The sequence below is a fragment of the Balaenoptera acutorostrata genome, chromosome 11 (genome assembly GCF_949987535.1).
Source record: "Balaenoptera acutorostrata chromosome 11, mBalAcu1.1, whole genome shotgun sequence".
NCBI lineage: Eukaryota > Metazoa > Chordata > Mammalia > Artiodactyla > Balaenopteridae > Balaenoptera > Balaenoptera acutorostrata.
In genome coordinates this window covers 1,035,105-1,047,770 of record NC_080074.1, presented here as the reverse complement: position 1 = coordinate 1,047,770, position 12,666 = coordinate 1,035,105, and the positions used below count along the sequence as shown (strand labels likewise).

Sequence of the window (12,666 nt, the reverse complement as noted above, 5' to 3'; positions counted from 1 at the left end):
CTGCAGTGAGTCTGGGAGCAGGGCCTCCCCCAGAAGCACAGACCCATGGCCCCAGCCTTTCCCCACTGTCTTAGGGAGGAAGCCAAAGGCCACCCTGGCCCACATCACACATGCCACATGGACACACGACAGGGTCACAGGCCCCCAAATGCCCTGACTTGCTGGTGCTGACTTGTCACGTCTGTAACTAATTCAAGCCACAAGGGGCCCCACGAGCTACGCCTGCCTGGGTAAGAGGCTCTTCTTTGGCCAAGGCCAAGTTAAAAGCTGTTTGGGGCAGAAAGTGGCTGGGAGGGTGGTGCGCTGCCACTATCGGGGAAACAAGCATCCTTTAGACTCTGGAGAGGCGACCCCCTGAGGAGCAGCTCACGGGCAGGTGCGGTGACACAACTTCTAGATTAAAGACTGGAGCCCGGCGGGGAGAGGGGGCCTCCCAGGGCCACCCCAGCCAGGGCCGCAGTGCTGAAGGTGTCAGCGCACAGAGGCGCTTTCCCGGGGAGCCTGGGGTCTCCGAGGAGGATGCGGAGGGGGCCGGAGCTCCCCCACTCAGTCCCCGGGCCCGGGGCGTCCTATGGAGGCTTCAGGGTAAATTAACTGTGAAACGGTGGGGAGACTGACAACCCTCCACTGCAGCCCCCGACACAACCTGCCGAGCGCGCAGCCGCGAGGGGAGGCTGGGCCTGGGCTTCCGCTCACGACTCTTCTTAGTGACGACAGGGCAGAGGGGAGAGGGCGGGGGGCCACGTGGGGACGCCCCGCCCTGCACAGTGAGCGTCACAGGACACTCAGACTGGGTCCTGCGGGTGATGTTCACAAGACGAGGCCACCCCAGCACTGGCTAAGTGCCTCCACCCGGAACTCCCAGAAGAGGGGGGCTTCCGGGCTTGGAAGCTGCTGGGTGGACACGGGATGGACGTCACGGCCTCCCCAGCAAGCAGGGCCCAGGCAAGCTAAGAGGGCTCAGGTCCCTACGCTCTCCGGAAGGTTTGGCCACAGAAACACGGAGATGGAGCCCAGCCTGTTGGGGGCTGAGGAGTGTAGGGGTCAAACAGGGTCCCCTCCAAATTCATGTTCACCCAGAACCTCGGAATGTGGCCTTATTGGAAATAGGGTCTTTGCAGATGTAATTAGTTAAGGATCTCGAGATGAGATCACCCTGGGTTTAGGGCGGGCCCTACGTCCAATGACAGGTGTCCTTACAAGGGGAGGGGGGCACGTGAAGACAGAGACAGAAACGGGGGGATGCAACCACAGCCCAGGAGCCCGCAGGACGGTAGGCAAACCCCAGAGGCTGGAAGAGGCAGGAAGGACCCTCCCCGAGGATGCAGAGGGAGCGCAGCCCTGCCCGCACCTTGATCTCGGACTTCTGGCCTCCACACTGCGAGAGAATGAGTTTCTCTTGATTTGAGCCCCCAGTTTGTGGCGATTTGTTCTGGAAGCTTCCAGGGAGCAGGGGCAGGTCCACCCGCAGGCATCCTAGGAAAGCGGGTCTGAGTCAGCCTCGGTCACGGGCTCCTCCTGGCCCGGCCTGGCCGTCACAGACCCAGCAGAGGTGGACAAGGTAGGCAAACACCCGGCAGAATCAAGTAATGCCATCAGCAACCCGGGGAGTTTAGGAACAGGAGACAGGGCACACACTTCTTTGGAATAATCAGGAAACGTGTATAAATGAGAAGGCGTGCTAGAGGGGACCTCGGGGATGTCTAAGCTTTGAGAGATGGGGCTGCCGTGGGAAGGCAAGGGTTTTGTTTTGCTTGAAACACTAACTTCTTTCTTTCTTTTTTTTTTTTTATTAATTTTTATTGGAGTAAAGTTGCTTTACGATACTGACTAACTTCTTTCTAACCTGAAACCTTAATGTTCCATTCAGGGCACTAACATATGTATACCATTCTCGTCAGTCCCCTTGTAAACGCGACAACTTAACAAATATGACTGCGTAAATAATATAGCATATCGTCCAAATCCCTCCAGATGAGCTTGTAAAGGAGACGCACAGAGCAGACGAGAATTTGGGTGGGATTCTCACTGCTAGGAAGAGGCCTCGAAGCACATAAACCTGAGGTTCCCCACGGAACTGTGATGGGCCCTCGGAGCCCCACCCGGCGGCGAAGTCTGTGTTTCTCTGGCCTCGCTCACCGCTCTGCCATCCGGGTCCCAGACACGGGGTGTTTCTTCTAAATAGAACCCTTCACTGCTTCATTTTCTCAGCAGCTCAGGGTAACCCAGACAATAGTTATGACGAGGAGCCGGGAAAGTCAAGAGAATTCACCCCAGAAAAAAGGAAAAGAAGTAAGTCACAGTTGATCAAAAGTGACAACGCATGTGGGAAGGAGAAAGTACGACCCCGGTGAATATTAAATTACACAGAAAGCACGTGAATAGATGAAGAAAAATAACTGTTGCCGCTACAGGGTGTTGCCTTGCAGAACTGAATGCTCCTCTGCACCCCCAGCTCACCAGCACCCACCCGCCGGTTATGAACTGCCGGGGTTCCGTGCTAACCCAGCTGGTGTGGATTCTCAAGGGTCCCAGTGCAGTTACACATTCATCAGGACTGACAAAACAGAGACAGCACTGGATGAAGAAAATCACCTCAGAGTGGGAAATCACTACCATTTCATAACAAGGCATCAGAAGCACGATTCCAGGGAACCTCGGAGCAGTAACTACGCACTCTGGTCAGAAAGAGAAGCAATGGAAATGCTTGCCAGGCTGTGTGGCTGAAACTTGGACAGGCTTACGGTCAATCAGAGCGGTGCCCGGGGTGGGCAGGGATGGATGTGGCCCAGGGGTACCACCACTGTGCAACGGGCACTGAACTGGAGACACAGATTCCACCTAGAGCCCCACCTCCCTCTGTCCCCAATTTGTAAAAAGTAGAGGAAGCCTGGAGGGAGAGATTGAACATGAACAAAGACATTCCAATGGTTTTTCTTTTCAAAGAGTTACTTCCATTCTCTACGTACAAATACTTAATTGCTTCCAATTTCCACCTTTCTGGCCCCGAGCTGCTGTGACCTTGATTCACGTCCACCCAGCTGGGACCCTTCCTTCGACTGACTTGCAGCCGCCCCGGGCATGGAGAAATGGAGGACAAGGGAGGATAAAATTAAATTAACATAAAACAAAAAGGAGAGTTTTTTCAAGGTGGTTTTGGTTTCAAAGAAATTATTTATAAGCAACTTACGGAGAACACGCTTCCTCATAAACACATGTTCACATTCCAGATGTGACCCCAGAGCAGAGCCAGACGTGCGTGGAAACACCCACACCTGAGTTCTTGCATCCTTTTTCTTACTAAACTTAGCTCTTTCACGTGGGAATTTCAGTTTCCGACCGTGAAAGTGGTGAGCATCGGAAATGAAGCAGATTGCCCTTGGGAGCCTGCTTATTGATTCAGGGGGGCAGGAGGGAGGCCCCAGGCCAGGCCACCCCCCTCAGCAAGACGAGGGCCATCAGGGAATCCCAGCCGCGTCCTCTTCCTGGACACAAATGCCGGAGGCCAGAGGCTCTGTGAGCAGCAGAGAGTGATGGGGGATAGACACCCGGGACGCCCTGGACGGCAGCTGGCTCTGTGGCTGTTCCAGCCGGGAGTCCATCCCCTGAGAAGCCGGACAGGGGCCAGCGGCCTTGGGCAGAGAGTACACCCGGCCACTCCCGCTCTTGCCTCGGGGGACAGCGTGAGGAGGGTGGGGGTCCTGCCGGGGTCAGAGCTGCCCGTCGGGGCTCGATCGCCCTCTCACAAACCCAGGGACCGGAGCGCCTGGCTCTGGTCGGCGTTTGCTGGGTAAGGGGGGGGGGTCCACTTGGACCAACAAACTCTGTTCCCTCAGCAGCCAGGACAGCCGAGGGCCGCGCCCTCCACGCATAGCAGCTGAGGAAGGCCAGCCCCGCAGAGAAGCCATCAGTGCCCCAAGGAAACAGAAGTGACATGCTCGGAGAATCGTCACGATGACGGAGACAAGGCCACTTCAGTCTCAGGACAAAATAAGGACTCAGAGGGCAGCTCACTGAGGCATTTGATTTTAAAGTGTTTCTTGTGCCACTAAATGACCTCAGGGAAACATGTCAGGTCCCAAAACAAAATCCACACAGATTCTGCTGACAAAGGGCAGAGGGACCCTGACTGAGGAACCGGGAAACGAGTGGGGCAGAGGTCTCGACCGATACCCAAAGGCAAAAGCGGTAAAAGGAACCAAAATCGTTTTATAAATCGGATATCTATACAACCTGAGTAATGAAATTACTACAGTGAATTTGGATGAGCTTAAGAACAAGGCACTGAAATTTTTATATGAGACCAAGACTAATAAAAATATTTTCAAATTTGACAGAAAAGCAATTAGGGTGAAAGAATCTAACCTACAACTCAATCTTCAGACACTGAAATGGACAGAATTAGATGCGATTGTAGGAAAAAAATGAATAATATGATTAATAAGGTTGATGTAATAAATATCCTGTACAGACACAGCACACGCTTTTCCTCTAAAATTCATGAAGGATTTGCAAATGTTGATCGTAAATAAGGTCGCAGAATAAAAAACACAATAAATTGCAACAGAGAGAAACTACAAGTCATTGTCTGTAGACAGTACAATTAACACAAGGAAACATCACAAAAAATGAACAAGATTTAAGAAAAAATCCACCCATGTGCAATTTAAAACACATACATGAATAATTCTCTGTTTAAAAAGGAAACCAATATTCTAAATAGTAAGTTTTCTGAAAATTACAACAAGAATAGCTCTGTGAGTGGAAATGCAAACAGCACAGCTACTGCCCATTCTGAAGGACATCTCAGGTTTCAGATTAAACAAGGAAAAAAGGGAAATGGAGGCTTTGAATCAAAACTCCCAGAGTTACAAGGAGATCAGAGTAGCAGGAGGACAATTAGAACTTTATCTCTAGATCTTTGAAAAATAGCCAGTACTTTGAGAAGAAAAAAAAAAACAACAGGGAAGTAAATAAACCTCTGGAAACCAGTGGAAAAGAAAACAGAACACTCCAAGATGCAAAGACGTTTCATCACAACGGAACAGGACAGCAACCGTGTTAATCCCAGGAAAGTGACTCCCCGGGAAAGTGCAATTTTCTAAAAGGGGCTTGAGATGCAGAAAGCCTGAATGGGCAAGAAACCAGGTAGAAAATATGATCCAAAATCACCTCGGAAAATGGCTGTGAGCCCAGAGTCTCACTGAGGAGTGCTTGAAAATATTCAACAACAAAATAGGAAGCATTCCCCAGCATGAAAAATGGGAAACACAGCCCAATGCATCTGAAGCTAGGATGGCTCTAATTCCAAAAACCTGACAAAGAGAAGAAAAATAAGCCACAGTCCACACTCACTTGCAAGTAACTAAACATAATCAGAATTCAGCATTGCATTAAAAGTACTGAAGGCCGTGAGGAGACAGAGCCTGTCCTCGGGTCCAAGGGTAGTTTTGTTTTAGAGTGGACAGAAAACGCAGGGGAGGGGCAGGCTGAGCTTTGATGGGAGTTGTGGTGACGTCATCAAGATTCATACAAGTTGTTTGGTAAAAATCACCATTTCCTGATGGGGAAAAAGGAAGACTTTTTAGCCTAGGGATAAAAAAGCATTCCCTTTTCATGATAAATTATTTTTCAGTTTTCAGCTTCCTCACATATAAGGGGAAAAAATCCCTATTAAACACAAAGCTGGCTATACCCACTGTCACCATTGTTATTAAATATTATTTTAGCAGTTTTAATCAAAGCAGCAATATAGAATAGAAAACATAGCTAGAAGTAGTTGCAGGTGATATATACCTAGAAAACTGAAAAAAATCCACTGAAAAAATGAAATGATTGGTAGCACTATCAAATTTGGAAAACAAACAAAAAGAGAAAATCCCAGGCCTCTCCCAAATACCAGCAATGACGGAGGCGCTACCCACGGGGAAATGCCCCTTCACCTGTGGAGCCAGGAACAAGGTAAGGAACGTAGGGGCCCGGAGGAAGCTGCCTCAGAGCCTCCTTGGGCCCCGGGGGGCCTTGAGTGACCGACACAGACCCCACGCCGGTGCCCAGGCCCCCGGCCAGCACCGGCTGTGCCTGCCAGGCAACTGCAAAGGTGAGGGTGGGCCCCCATGGCAAGTCCAGGCGGGATGGCAACCTGGACGGGGTCCTAGCGGGTGGGGAGGGGAGAGGACCTTGGCTGCCCAGTAGACAGTGGAGCCTGCATGCTGAGGACCCTGGAGGGAGGAGGGTCTGCATCCCGAGAGGAGGAGGCAGGGCCCCGGCATCGGGAACGCGGGGACCACGCTGGCTCAGAGACAGGAATGCGGTACCGGGGATGGGGGATCCGGCCGACTCCCACAGGGCGCTTCTGTCTGTGTCAGAGCTGGAGTCGCGGGGCCCCACTGGGCGGGATAAGCCCCTGCCTGGGCGCCCGCGGGGCAGCTGCAGCTGAGAGCGCGGCCCAGAGGTCAGCAGGCAGCACGAGAACCCCTCCCCATCTTCTCCCCAACGACGATGCTACACAGGGTTCCTTGACCACCAGGACCCGGCCTTCGGGGGGGGGGGTGGCACCCAACTCCCCGCACTGTGCCTCAGTGTCCCCTCCTGTAAGGCGGGCGTTTTGGTGGAACGTCTGCAAGGCTCTGGTAACTGCTCAGTGACCTGGCTGACGGTCACCCAACAGGGCGACCCTCCCCCCGAGCCAGTGGGGCTCCTCGCCAGCTCCGTCCGGCGGCCTTATTGTCACAGCACCCTGGGGACAGGCCAGCCTCCGGGGACAGTGACCCCAGCGGACAACCCCCTTGGAGAGCCCGTCTCACCAGGGCCGGGATCCCTGGCCAGTGGGAGGGTGGGCGAACCTCCCAGCTTGGGAGGAAGTAGAGGCTTAGAGGCTGAAGTGGGACCCTGACCACGCCCGGGGTGGGGGGAAGAGCAGGGCTGGCCCCACATCCAGAACAGGGCGCGGGGCGGGGCGGGGGGTTTCCGACAAAGCCCAGGCTCCTGTCTCTCCCCAGCCTCCTGGGGCCCCTCTCCCGCCTGGACACACCCTGGGGACGTCCTTCCAGCCGGGGTGGGTGTGCCCACAGCCACAGCGTGTCACGCTCCGTCCCCGAGTGGGCAGAGGGAGGAAAGGACTGGGCCTGGGGGTGCCCCCAGGCTGCCTTGGGCCGTCGTTACTCAGGGTCCCCGAATCTTACGTTTCCTTTCCGCACAGACCCCTGCCTGCTCCAGCTGACCAGCGCCTACAGCCCACTCCTGGCCAGGGGTCTACACAGGGGACTGGGGATCCGGCTCCTCTGCCAGAGCCCCTCGGACCTATAGCCAATTAGTTCACAAGATCGATCGACGATCGGAAACAGAGTTTAAATCAGCGCCACTGACAATAGCTCAACACGTGGAAAACTCCCGTATAAAACCAAAGAGCCACAGAGGGTCCTTGGTAAGATGCTCGTAAGTCGGGGGGCAGCACCGCAGGGGGTCGGGGGGGACCAGAGAAGCCACGAGTGGGGGGGGGGGGGTGCGGGGAGGCTCAGGACGGGGGGGAGGGCCGCAGAGGGCTCACCAGACACCAGGTACCGTTACCCCGGGCTAGTGGGTTGCTCATTCCTGGGCATCTCTGCAGGAGCACCAGCTCGGGCCCCGGAGGGGGCAGCAGGGGACACGGGTGACCGCTGGTTCTCAGGCTCTACCACTCGGATCTGGAAACCTCTGCTGGGGGCTTTTGACAGACACTGAGGGGCCATAACCAAGGTGTCAGAGGCCCGGGTACATGGCGAACAGCAGGAAAACACCAGTCAGCGGAAGACCACCACCCTGGCGGTGGTGACACCACTGCCCAGGCCGTGGAGACAGGAGAGAAGCGGCCGCTTGCAGACCCGGGATCGGCTGCCAGGTCTCCTCCCAAAGTCCCCCCAGCTCCGGGCACCACAGAGCGACCTCGGACTTGGAGCCTCAATTTTTCACTGGAAATGTCTCCTTTGGAGCTGAGAGGTGTGTATTTAATGTGTCCGCAGCCCGCCGCCCCCTGGGTGTGGGGCCACTGACTAATGTGGGCAGAGGATTCATACTCAGAGACCAGCGCATTCCACCAGCCAGGTGGTCGGTCATAAATCGCAGTCATAATCGTGGCCCGGACTCAAGGTTGTTCAAAACTGAAGGGGATGAAGGGGAGTGGTTTATGGGGGGCCGGATGCATGGGGGGCTTTGCACGGTCAAGTCCTGCTGCAGGGAGGCTGGCCCGCCCTGCGCTCACCCCAGGCTTGCCCTGGCCAGGGGCTGACGGGAGGCCGAGGCCCTGGGTGGTGGCCGCAGGTGGCATCGTCCACGAGGCTGGGAGGGCCCAGCAGCCCCTACCGACCCTATCCCACCTGCCAACCCGAGTTTGGCTCCAGACCTCATGACATTAAGTATCCCGGAACCGGTGGGTGTGAACTTCATGCTACTTCCCGCCAGATCAGCCAGGGAAAACCTTTGCCAAGTCCGGCTCAATGAAGACTTGGGGTCTTTAAAGTGCCCCCTGACCTACGGAGCTCCTTTCCTGCACTCTGCTCCCCGTTCAAAACTTCATCCCTCTCTGCACTAGAGCCCTGCCCGCAGCCCCTCCTCTTACCCGAAACCCACCAGGACCACAGAGACCCACTGGCCTTCCCGAAACACCCTCAGCATCCCTCTCTGCTCAGGACCCTTGCTGCCCCTTCCCTGTGTTGCCAAAATTTGGCTTCTGTACACCGTGCCGGATTAAATCTCGGAGACCAAGTTTTGGGCGAAGTAGAAAGAAAGAGCTTTATTGCTTTGCCAGGCAAAGGGGCCCCCAGTGGGCTAATGCCCTCAAGACTGTGTGTCTCACCCTGGAGGGGGTAGTGAGGAGTCTTATCGTGTTCAAGGAGCAGGGCGTGGTCAGCTCGTGGATGTTCTTCTGATTGGCTGGTGGTGAGGTAATCGGGAGTCGGCACCATCAACCTTCTGGTTCCAACCGGTCTGGGGTCTACGTGCTTGTGGGCAGCAGACAGTTAACTTCTCCCACCTGGTGGGGGCTTGAGTACCTGCAAAACAGCTCAAAGGACAGGGCTCAGAATAGTCTCTACAGTCCTTGAGGAAGAACTAAAGGTCCTTGACTTTGTTAACGGCTAAAGTATTATTATTTTGTCTGGCTTGACTGTTTTCCTTTCTGTATTTTCTCACTTCTCTGATTCAATTTATTCTTTGACTAAAGTTCTTCTACAGACAAAAGGCAGGCAGAGGACGTGGGTGGGGCTGTGCTCTGGGAAGGCCTCGTAGGGTCCTGCTCGGTGACACCTGCACCATCCACTCTCAACTCGGGCCCTCCTGCTGCTCACCGAGGGGCCACGCTCCCATCAACAGGCTGCTCCTGGCCTCGCTGAGCCCCTCCCTCTCCCTCCCTCCCTCCCCCTCCCTTTACCCCTCTCTCCCCCTCCCTCCCCCTCCCTCTCTCCCCCTCCCTCCCCCTCCCTCCCCCCCCCCATGCAGTTCTGACCCTTCCAGGCAGGGCCTTGGCCTCTCCTGGCTTCTCCCGTGAGCCCTCTTCTCTCTTTCCCAAAATCACCTGCCATGATTGCTTGGACCTAGTTTTATGTTTTCAGCATCTGGTTTTCAGTTAAAAAAAAAACAGCAACCATCAAGCCATCAAAAGACACAGAGGAAACTTAAATGCATATCACTGAGTGAAAGAAACTCATCTGAAAAGTCTACAGGCTGTATGATTCCAACTCAAGGACATACTGGAGAAGCAAAACTACGGAGACAGTAAAAGCCCAGGGGTTGCCAGGGGTCGGGGCGAGGGCTGGAGCACAGAGGATTTCTGGAGCAGTGAAACTACCCTCTAAGATACTATCGTGGTGGGTCCCTGCCATTGGACTTTTGTCCAAACCCATAGAATGTCCAACACCAAGAGTGAACCGTGTTGTAGACAGTGGACCCTGGGCAATGATGATGTGTCGGCGTAGGTTCATCGACTGTGACAAACGTCCTGTCTGGTGAGGGAAGCCACGCGTGTGTGGGGAGGGGCAGGCGGGAGGGGCCGGGGGAGGGGCCGGGGGATGCCGGGCACCTCTGTACCTTCTGCTCAGTTTCGCTGTGAACCTAGAACCGCTCTAAAAAATAAAGTCGAGTAATTATTTAAAAACAGAACACATGAACAAACAGACCAGGGGCATGAGCCCCTCCCCGGCAAGCTAGGCTGGGCCCCCACCTCTCTGGACCGTCCAGGTGCTACACAAACCCCACCTCTGCCCAGCGGTTCTCCGACAAACAGCCTGGGCGTCAGGTGTGACAGTGTGGGTCCCGGGGCCTCTCCGGTCAGCACGGCGTCTGTCAAAGGAGTGGGACCCAGTGACCTCAGAGTTCCCGGATTTGGGTGAGACCACCAGTATCATCCTACCCGACTCATCATCTGATGTGACAAGTCCTCAGTACGCCCAGAAGATGGTAGAATTCCTCTCAAGACAGAGAGCTCACTTCCCCAGGGACGCCCCCTCCGTCACCAGAAACGTCCCGCTCCGTGGGGCCCTGACCTCCCTCTCTCCATCCCTCCTTGGCCGGTCTCCAGCCCTGCAAGTGCAGCAAACAAGTCCACCTGTGTCCGCGCCAGAGACGGCCACCAGCTCTGCCTTTCCGTCCTGCTCAGAATCGCTGCGTCTGAGCCACTCTGCCCTACGAGCCCCTCACGCTGGGAACGCTGCTCATGGCGCTGCACACACGAGTCAGGTCCCCTCCGTCGCATGTGTGCGACGCTCTCGTTACTGCAACCTGGCAACGCACTCCCTTCACGGGCAGCCATGTCCTCGCTTCAGCTCACAGACGCCAGCAGCTCAGACCCGCCCGCTGTCCTCACGTGAGCTCTGCTGCGAGGCCACATTGCCCTTGCCCTGCTGTTGGCTGTGGGTGTTTTGGGGACAGAAGTGCTGGCCTCTGTGCAGCTGTCTTTACTGAGGATCCACTTCTTAGACTAACCCTAGAGCTGTCCCTCCCGAATGCTGGCGTGGGCTCATCCCCAGTCGATCCTTCAACCTCGTTGTTCCCAGGTTGGTGAGCACTCAGTCCTGGGAGACCTCAGCTCAGCAGGCGGAGCAGGGCCGAGGGCAGACCCCTGCCATCACCTCTGTCCACGCTCCTCTAGGGGAAAAGCCAGCTCGGACCACTGGTGGGCTGGAATCCTGACCTGTCACCTACAGACCATCTACTTACTTCTCCAAGCCTCGGTCGGTTTTCCATCTAAAAACAGGGTAGTAAACGTTTGTGCTGTCAGAGGTGTGAGAATTCATGAGTTAATGTGTGAGAAGCACCCGCCCCCCCCAACACACACACACACACACACACACACACACACACACACACACTCACTCACTCAGGAAGCACTGCGGTGATCCCTCCTCCTGCAGGTGTTCTGCAAGGACCTTAAACGGGCCACGTGCAACACCGGGCTCCCACCCCAATGCCTCCTCCAAGCCCAGTGCCCCGCTGCCCCAAACAGAAAAGTCACGGCTGGGAAGGGGCTCTTCTGGGTGAAGCAGGGCCCCCCTTTCTGTGTTCACAAAGCCCCGCCTGAGGGTACATTCTAGAACACTGCGGGGGTGTCGGGGCAGAGCAAGGTGGAGCGCGGGAGGGAGGATGGAGGCTTAAGGACCCGGGGACCCGCCGGCCTGGCACCGCTGAACTCGGGCCCCGCGCCCCGCGCGCCACGCGTGTGGTTCGTGCTGGACGCCTTGGGCCTCGTGTGCGCCGCGGCCACGTGGCTGCTGGTGCCGAGCGAGGGCGCAATGCTGCCGAGCGCCTGGCTCCTCCCCGCCCGGCGCCCAGCCCACGGCGCGGAGCACGGCTGGCTCTTCCACCCGCTGGCCTTCCTGGCGCTGGCGGCCCACGCGCGGACCGTGCTCACCGACCCCGGCGCCCTGCCCGTGGGCACCCCGCCCGAGCCCGGCACCGCGCCCCGCGGCCCCCGCTGCCGGCTCTGCCATCCAGCCGCTCGGCGCGCACCACCGCGGCGTGTGCCAGCGCTGCATCCGCAGGATGGACCATCACTGCCCGTGGGTCAACAGCTGCGTGGGCGAGGACAACCGGAAGCTCTTCGTGCCGTTCACGCTCCGCACGGCGCTGGCCCGGCTGCACTTGCTGCTGCTGCGTCCCGGCCCCGCGCGCCTATGCACACGGGGAGCGGGACCTGCAGAGCACCGTGAAGCCCCAGGGCTCGCGCGTCTTCCTCTTCACCGTGGCTCTGAATGGCTTCCTCTTGGCCGCCGTGATGTCACGATCCAAACGCGCAGCATCCTCACCGACCGAACCAGAACCGAGCAGCCACAAAGGGAGACGGCCGGGCCGGGCCGCGCGTCCCCGTGGATGAACCTGAAGGCCGTCCTGGGCCACCGCCCCTCCCCGGCCTGGATCAACCCCTTCGCCTCCCCAGAACTGCGGGCTGCAAGCGAGCCTCACAGCGTGGTCTGAGACCCTCCGTGTGAGCTCAGCTACGTCCACTAAATCTGAAGAGGCGCTTAGCAGAAAATCGCAGTAACAGACTGGAAACAACAAGCTGCCTTCCTTCCGTGTCCGCTGACCAGACCAGCGTGACAGAGAATAAAAAAGCGCCAGGTTCTCTTCTGAGCAGCGAGTGGGGTTTAGGACATCCAAGCTTCCAAGAAAATACACAAGGCCAGACCCTTCCCCAAA

The 12,666-nt window shown here is 56.5% G+C and overlaps 1 protein-coding gene across 1 annotated transcript; it reads left to right on the top strand.

Moving 5' to 3' along the window:
* Positions 1 to 9,933: 9,933 nt before the first annotated feature.
* LOC130709208 (palmitoyltransferase ZDHHC3-like) lies at positions 9,934 to 12,444 on the top strand. The gene is made up of 4 exons (XM_057556526.1): positions 9,934 to 9,980; positions 10,213 to 10,270; positions 11,565 to 11,900; positions 11,965 to 12,444. The coding sequence occupies exons 1-4, from the start codon at positions 9,934 to 9,936 to the stop codon at positions 12,442 to 12,444; spliced, it is 921 nt and encodes a 306-aa protein (XP_057412509.1).
* Positions 12,445 to 12,666: the final 222 nt, after the last annotated feature.